The following is an 8,711-nucleotide window of genomic DNA, read 5'->3' on the forward strand; positions in this document are numbered from 1 at the left end:
GCAAAATGGAGGAAAGAGAAACTGAAGAAATAAACCTGATGTACAGAGCTGCCCAGCCTGGCCCTCCATCTTTAGGTGATCTGTAGAGTTAATGAACAGTTCACAGATGGGCCGTGAAAGGCAAAGTGTGACAGTATGGCAGAGTGCTATGGGATGCACGCAGAGCTCATCACAAAAAACAAGATGAGTGGCTTTGTTCCAAATGTCACGATGCATATTTATGTGCTGGAGTGCTCCTTTGTACGAGCATCACCCAACACTCGTGGTCTCAAAAAAACACCCTTGCTTGCATCGTGCGGGTGGTGCGTAAATCAAAACGGTGAGCATGGTTGTTGAACAATGGCATTTCTCACAACAGGCTGCCATTGGTCTTAATAAAGCAAATTGCAGATATGTAGAAATACCATTTGATGAAAGGTACATTCACATACTATTTTTGCATATACAAATGTGCTGAAATAGTGCATAATCAACATTTCAGAATAACAATGTGTTGTGTGCCTTCCACATGCAGACCATTAATATTCATGCAATGTATGTTTTAGAACAGTCCACCATATTGAAAGAATATGTCCACCATATTGGAAGATGGGAACACATGAGCAGTCCAGGAGATGCTGACCAACACCAATGGAGTTCTCCTAGAGAAAGTGCTGTGCCCTCTGAGGATTCTAACTGGAAGACAGTCCTTGAAGAGTTGGAGTTGTCACAAATTTGCCAGCACTATTCTATTGTCAGCACTTCAATTGCACATACACAGTCCAAGGCCTTCGAAAGAGTCCTGTGGTATCTGGTACTAGGTTGTGGAGCCTAAATGGACTTCTGTACTACATAGATGCTGGACCAAATGGATATAAAATGAATCTGTTGTCAGCGCTTTGTCTTATTCCTCAACCTATTCGTTAACTGTTTTTGTAGGGTGACAAGTTACATTATCATGCAATAGGCCACTTTCATCAGGCAATACCATTAGCTCCCTAAATGTGGGAAAATCATTTTGTTCATTTTACTGTTGTAAGACGTTGTAAGACTTGTTTTCAAATTTCTTACAGTTTCACACATGGTGTGACCATGGCTCAATGGCTCATAACACATGCATACTTTATAGACTTTAACGTTGTACCACTGTAATGAGAAAATGTATGTCATTCAGGTTGCCTGTCAGTGGTTTTAATGTTGTGGCTGATCAGTGTATCAAGATGTGTATCAACGCACTTCCAATTCATACATCTTCTCATTCTTCCCAGCCTGTTACCTTTATACACTGCGAGGGGATAAAGAAAAAGAGGACGAAAGGGAGGGAGCCAGTAAAAATAAATAAAACACAGACTGGCAGCAAATCTGGATTTCATTTGAAAACTCTCTTGAGATTTTTCCATTATCCTCTTTCCATATCCAGATTGACCCTGCAGAGAAAGCACTGGCACAGGAAGGTCAGCCCAGTCTAGACATCTCCCTCCCCCATCCCTGCCTTCCTTTACAGAAGATTGCTCGTGGCAACCAAGACCCGCCTTCCCCCCAGCACGTGACTCTATGCGACCCCAGCCAAGCCTCCTCCATAATCTTTGTATTTTGACACCCCTCTTCTGAGGCCTTTTCAGGGCTTTAAGGGGTGAGGCAGGGTCACGGCAGCGAATCGAGTCCCGCTGCTGTCCATCACCTCCGACAACGCTGAGCCAGGCTGCCTTTTGGTTGCCGTCACATCTGGCCAGCCTCGGCATTTATTCGAACTGGGTAACATTACCCTGTGAGCATGCAGAGGAATGCTGGTACTTGTGTACTAAGCTGGGCACGTATGGGTCACCGTTGAAATGAAAGTGCGCTTTCCCCTCTTCCCAGCTGAATAAAGCACACTCAGAAATGCTTGTGAGCCGGCAGGTCGGCGTATTCCACAGGGGCCGTGCTGGTGAAAAACCGGGGTGCAGAGAAAACCGAGCAGATCAGGAATGGACCGTTCTCGTTCCCATGCCTAGGCAACAGGCGCAGTGGTCAAAGTGAAGGCTTGTGAAATCCAAGCTGCGTTTCCACGACTCTATTGTCTTCAGCCTCGGTATCATTTAACAAGCCTCACAACTGGAAGCCGGCCAGCAAAGTCAAGAATGTGTGGCAAAAAGCCGCACGAAGGGCCACTGCGCCATGTCTTTGTGTACGTTTGGAAAATGCTTGTGGAACAGCATACTGGTCTATTAACAAAGAACTGTCATTTTTTTTTTTTTAAACATACAGGTTTTTTTTTTTTTTTTGGTGATGACAGACGAATTATTTGAAAGAATTATGCCAACACAACAAAACGTTTGATATACAGTAAGCCACGAGGACCTGCTTGTTTTACTAATGCAGCCTCCTCCAGGTCATGCATAGGAGCGGCACCAAGGGGAGGAAGCAAAAAAAAACTGCCCATTGAATATTCATTAACCTGTGCCTAGGTGTGTACACGGCTCTTAAGCACACTTGTTTATGACTTAAGGACTTGTAGTGCTGACCTGAGTTTAACACGGCGCCAGATACCAAATTAACCTCTAGCCTCCACAGGGCTAGCTATGCCCCGCTAACAAGCAACCTGTCTGGACGCGCAGGAGCTGCTTTGTGCTGCCGGTTCGCGAGAGGCGCAGGCTGTGCACTCTCATCCCTCTCCCCCCCTCCCTCGCGCTCTTTATATATTTATCTCTCGCTGAGTATTTTTTTTCTCCAAGTTCTTCATTTCTAGCCACTGCCAAGATTTTCTTTGGACAGTGATTAAAGCAAGATTTCATCACCTTTCGAGGGGACCCGGTCCTATTTTATCTGCAAATATTGTTCTACTGCATGTCGCTGCCGTGTGGCGGTGGAGAGAACTGGACTGAACCTCCACCGAGAGCCCCGTTTGTTGAATGCTGATTGCCAGAGTCTGTCGTGAAGGTCTCCCTGTACTATGAAAAAATTGAATCAACCAAGTGAGTAAAAGGGTTTGAAATGTGCCCATTGAACGCTTTGCATCCTCTGCATCCTCATCCACTGGTGGCATCCACCATCTCTGGGAAATTGATTCATCCATAATGAGGCTTAATCGACTGATCCATTTTCTGACCCCATCCTGGGTTTGAGGCTCAATAGGTTGTTCACTTACTTGGAGGAGCATACTCTCTATCATAAGTGCCCCTCTAATCACCATCTCTGCTCATCACTTCAGCATCTTCCTGATGTCCACCACACTGTGCCCGGGCAATCATTTCATCCAGCCAGAAACAACTCCGGGTCACAACACCGGAGCCTCTTGTCCACCTGGTTTCCCAGAGGCCCAGTGGTCTGACCTGCACTAAAACAAGCCACTACTGGCAAACGGCTTCACACAGTGGTTCATGGTGCTGACTGTCCATTTTGGTTTGTGGCCTGACATCTGAAGTCTCAAGAAGAAACCCTTTTGGTGCAGAAAGTCTACTCAGAATGCTGAGGCATGGATGAACTGGAGAAGACATTCTGACTCTTAGATTCATGAGAAGTAATTTTTCAGATGTGTGTTGTGGAATAGGACAAAACTAATACTTGTATAGCTTGTGAGGCACTGGAGTATTTTTCATAATATCCGGATTTAACAAGTAAATGTGTGACATGAAGATTGCATTTTTGTTGTATGGTATTGTTACATGGCACTTATACAGCAGTCCCTCTTCAGTCTTGAGATAAAGTCCGAAAGAACTGTATTCGCAATCATGGCAAGGAGATAGGGGACCTGAATGTAGAGTTCACCAGGAACTCAAAAGTTTCTGCTTCCACATTCCTTCTTGCACTGAATGTTATGCTCCATGTCACAGGGGCAAATATTTGGTAGGCACTGGCCTCTTAGATTTTTATGCAGCTTTTAGTAAAAAGTTATCCTTGTGTAGACATTCTTGATTTGATTAAAACTGCAAGTAAATATAATAATGTGAAGAAGAAGAGAAAGAAAGACGTGAGTGCATGAAACTCGTTCTGCCTCAATCTAATTGTATTGGGCAGCATCTCTTGTATTGTAGCATCCACTTCTTGTCCATGCAGGACAGTCATGTGACCTATCGATGGCATTGACACCTGTTTGAGAATTACAATCCAGGCGAGATAACCTCAAGAGCTTGTCTGGCTATGCTAGTTATGCCTGGTTGAAGTTAAAGTGAAGTGATTGTCACATGTGATACACAGCAGTGCACACAGTGAAATTTGTCCTCTGCATTTAACCCATCACCCTGAGTGAGCAGTGGGCAGCCATGACCGGTGCCCGGGGAGCAGTGTGTGGGGATGGTGCTTTGCTCAGTGGCACCTCAGTGGCACCTTGGCAGATCGGGATTCGAACCATAGTTTTCCAGAAGGTTTGTCTGTGGGGCAACCTTCTGATTACGGGGCCGCTTCCTTAACCGCTAGGCCACCACTGCATTGAAATGTGGCCATTTATGCCTAGCAACAATGTGGAGATTTGCTTAAAGTGAAAAGTGAAAGTGAAGTGATTGTCATTGTGAAACACTGCAGCACAGCACACGGTGACCCAAAAATATATGTCCTCTGCTTTTAACCCACCACCCTTGGTGAGCAGTGGGCAGCCATGACAGGCGCCCAGGGAGCAGTTTGTGGTGGCACCTTGGCCACACCTCTGTGGCACCTTGGCAGATCAGGATTTGAACTGGCAACCTTCTTAACCGCTAGGGCACCACTGCCCATATAATGTAAATTATAAATTATAGGTCATTATAGTGTGTAAAATGGACACGGGTAAACTATGCTGACCTTGTTAGCTTGCTCTCATGTTTTATGCTTAGATGATTTTCGTTGTATTGCTACATGGTAAATGTATGTCCTTTGTCATATCCTGGCCACATCCATGGTTAACAACAGTGACTGCAAATATTTTTTGTTAAGTGTAAAGTGAGTAAAGTGAAGTGATCGTCACAGCACACGGTGCACACAGTGAAATTTGTCCTCTGCATTTAACCCATCACCCTGAGTGACCAGTGGGCAGCCATGACAGCCACCCAGGGAGAAGTGTGTGGGGACCTCAGTGTGACCTTGGCAACCTTCCGATTACAGGGCTGCTTCCGCTAGGCCACCACTGCCCAAGAACAGGATTATCTGTCAGAAGTGGGATTGCAATGAAATAAAAAGCAGCAGACGTCACACACTTGCCACACCCAAACAAGCACTCAGGTGATTTCATGGCCCATCCTCCACTAGCACCCTGTCCATCTCTTAATCACCAGCTCTTTTTTAACTGGGGTCAGATCTGTCCCTGCCCAGTGTTAGTAGCCCTGCATATGCCCCTTAATCTTACAATTAAATAGTGACATTTTCATGATTCCATCCACAATAACTCCATTGCAGAGAATAACTATGATCAGCAAAAATAGTTGCACACACTCATTTTTGTCTGGAACACTTTTAGCTTGCAGAAGTGAAATGAAAAGGAATTCCGTTATGTAGATGTAAAATTAATAATAAAATTTGAATGGGATACTAAACAATGCTGAGGCAGGAGCATTGGGACTTTAGAAAAATGTTCATAGAACAAATGTGACTCATTTGACTTACTTCGTGTTTACTGCAACATTACAAAAGTACTTATCATTCAGTTTAGATCCAACTTAATGAAAAAGAAAAAAACAGATTTTGCATGAAGTTGCAAAAATGAAAAAATTAAGGCGCGCACTTAAATGGTATGAATGCTACTTTGTTTTTGACCAAAATAATATGTTATAACGTGTACTATGAAAATGTAAGAGTTTATCTTTGCTTAAGCGAGAAGCGTGTCGCCAACCGTGCCATTAAACGACAAGGCATTTCTCGTTCGCTTTGGGCTTCTTCGGCTTCCGTACCTTGAACCCGGATTATATAGCGTTGATTGGTTTCCTCCGGCCGGCTTTCTCCAAATCGTCGTGTGAACGTTGTGCAAGGTTGGCAGCGAACGTACACGATTCGCGTTTAAAAGATTGTAACCACGAAGCCGGTTTTATCCGTGAAATAGCCGAGACTTAAATATTTACGAATGCTCAGGGGTAATGGCAGAGACTGCTAGCTATAGCCGACTGCGTACTAGCCACATGCACGTCGTGAGCTTTTCTTTTATCTTGCGATACTTTCGCGTCGTTTTGTCGTGCATGGCTGGGTAATATTTAGCATATTTTTTATATTTATATTTTCTATATAATATTTCTGTAGTGTTCGCGGAAAGCAGCGAGCGAAATGTCGGTTTCTTCCATTCTCGTGCTGCGTTTGTATTTCAGCCACCAAGTCTCCTCGTAATGCTGACCTGTTCCTCGATCTCTCCCCAGGATGAGCCTGCGAAAACAGACCCCCAGTGATTTCTTAAAGCAAATCATTGGAAGGCCAGTGGTGGTGAAACTCAACTCCGGAGTTGATTACAGGGGTGAGTTTGGCACAACTGGGAGATGCTGCCGTTTGAGTTGAGATCATGTGAAGTCTGCTTTGTCCAGGTGTGCTTGCCTGTCTGGACGGCTACATGAACATTGCTGTGGAGCAGACGGAGGAGTACGTGAACGGGCAACTCAAGAACAAATACGGGGACGCCTTTCTGAGGGGAAACAATGGTGGGTGTTGAGGGACGCCCTTCTCATTTTTACTCCCAGATGCAAGAGCGGGTCGGGGTGATGGTTACTACCAAAATTCCTGTCTTTAAAATAAAAACACTGCAACTGCTGCTGCTTCAAACCTGAACCGTTCAAATCCTAAATCTTCGTAGAGAACGTTGGGGAAGAGTTAAGTCAATTTTTGCAGTTTGAGAGAGTGGCTGTAATGGTGAATCTAATTTTTTACCCTCTGTAGATCTAAAATTGAAAATCTGGTATTAAATTAAATCTAGTTATATTGCCGGTTTCACTTCCCTACAAATTGTCATGATAACTAAACAATTTAATCAGTAAAGCAGAACTAACATGTACATATGCCATCCTGTATGTCAATTGGTTAATCATTTTGGTGTCTTGAGTGATTTGGTGGAATGGAAAAGGTCTGTATTTCACATATACAGGATTAGTATGCATTTGCTAGTCTTATCTTGGTTTGACACAGCTTTAGCAGTTGCTTTTCAAACGTGATGTTGCGTAAGTGTGCTTTATTTATGAGAGAAATCAAAATTGATTCTTTTTTTTTAAACCTAATTGTCCATCTAATGGTCTTGTGTGAAATTACCCTTACTCTCCAAAACCATGAATAGTAACTAACATTTAATATTTTTGCCCCCTCTAGTCTTGTATATCAGCACTCAGAAGAGAAAGATGTGAGGAAGAGGATGTGAAGACACCTGGTTTTCTTTATGCATGTTTATTGTATAAGTAAATCTTGTATGAAATTGACATTTTTGTGGGTTTTTTCTTTTCTTTTTCGAACAAGTTTGAATAAGTCAATGTTGACAATAAATAGTTTTACGTTATGTGTGTGTGTCTGTTTTTTTTTTTTTTTTTTTTTTTTTCCTTTCTTACACTCCTCCTTTTCCCTCTCGACCATAAGTTATACACAATATTGTGCTGATCAGTGTTTTGCTCTGGGTGGGCAATGGGCAGCATGGGGACTGGATTTTAACCTTCCGATGACTGCTCAGTTTCCTTACCCGCTCAGCCCCCACTGCCCCTGCGTCTATGTGTGTGTGTGTTTTTTTTTTTTTGTTTTTTTTTATATATATATATATACACACACACACTCACACCTTTTCACCCATAGTGTCTCTGGGTCCCATGTCATCAGGTATGTGATATAAAGAAATGATCATCTCCGATTCTGACGCTCACAGTGGTAGGCCCAAGTCAGAAGGGCCACAGACTGGCCTGTGACTGCGCAGGACCCTGTCACTGCTTCACCCATTTTCATGTCTGTAGATCCTGATCACTGCAGAGCTGGAACATCCCGCAAGATGAAGACTCTTTGGCCCAGAAGTCCAGCACACTTCAAGGACAAAATGTTTACCTCCCCCACTGCCAGGTGCCACAGATCGTCGTTCTTGCCTATTCAGTCATGTGTAATAGCTGGTCTGTTTATATAAGTCGTGCAGAAGGTGGTTTTATGATGCTGTGTTTGTGACGTGGAAGCGGTCCAGAACCAGTCGCACACTTTTTATTACCTTTTCGCCTTATAGCCCGTTTTCCCTTGACAGAAAATCTGTTCAGTTCCAAACTGGACAAACCAGAATTTTCGTCCCCGTTTACAGCCAAAGCTGCAGCTTTTCAGGTCAAAATGCTCTGTACTGTTAGAGGTTAATGAATTGATCCCTTGCTCCGTGTCGTCCTAAACACGAGTCTGTCCAGCTATTTAGCAAATAGGCTCAACATGGTATCAGTTCATTCAGATGACGTAATAAGCTATAAACACGACGTGATTCATTGGGTTTAGGAAGAGCTGTTTAGGATGCGCTGGTATTCCAAGGTGGCGGAGAATGGGTGAGGAAGGACAAGCAGGACCTTCCTCTCCCTCTCTCTCCCCCCCTCTTCTCTGCTTTCATTCATCTGTTGCTGTGGCAAAAGGCTGCCAAGGTCGGCCTCAGCAGCGGGATGAAGGACGGCGTATTGATCAAACTGTGTCTGTAGCAGCAGCAGCAGCAGCAGCAGCCCAGGGCTGGCCACAGTCGTTATGGCGACTGCGGCGGGGTGAGCGGAGGCGAACTGAAACCCAAACCCCTCCACCACCTCGCCGCCCAGAGTACCTAAGCAGGCTCATTAGCGCAGCTCATGACGATGACCTCATGCTGGACCCTGGCGCCA

The 8,711-nt window shown here is 44.3% G+C and overlaps 1 protein-coding gene across 1 annotated transcript; it reads left to right on the top strand.

The window, feature by feature from the left end:
* The first annotated feature begins 5,797 nt into the window (after nucleotides 1–5,797).
* lsm6 (LSM6 homolog, U6 small nuclear RNA and mRNA degradation associated) lies at nucleotides 5,798–7,390 on the top strand. Its single transcript, XM_028978055.1, has 4 exons — nucleotides 5,798–5,894; nucleotides 6,273–6,367; nucleotides 6,435–6,548; nucleotides 7,207–7,390. The coding sequence occupies exons 2-4, from the start codon at nucleotides 6,274–6,276 to the stop codon at nucleotides 7,239–7,241; spliced, it is 243 nt and encodes an 80-aa protein (XP_028833888.1). The 5' UTR covers nucleotides 5,798–5,894; nucleotide 6,273; the 3' UTR covers nucleotides 7,242–7,390.
* The last annotated feature ends 1,321 nt before the right edge of the window (nucleotides 7,391–8,711 follow it).

Source organism: Denticeps clupeoides, chromosome 4 (assembly GCF_900700375.1).
Source record: "Denticeps clupeoides chromosome 4, fDenClu1.1, whole genome shotgun sequence".
Taxonomy (NCBI): Eukaryota; Metazoa; Chordata; class Actinopteri; order Clupeiformes; family Denticipitidae; genus Denticeps; species Denticeps clupeoides.

Excerpts from the sequence above, each read along its gene's own strand:
- lsm6 (XM_028978055.1), top strand. The coding sequence starts at position 6,274 with ATGAGCCTGCGAAAACAGACCCCCAGTGATTTCTTAAAGCAAATCATT. Across the intron at positions 6,368-6,434 it reads CTCCGGAGTTGATTACAGGG|GTGTGCTTGCCTGTCTGGAC; the intron begins GTGAGTTTGGCA and ends TGCTTTGTCCAG. Across the intron at positions 6,549-7,206 it reads CTTTCTGAGGGGAAACAATG|TCTTGTATATCAGCACTCAG; the intron begins GTGGGTGTTGAG and ends TGCCCCCTCTAG.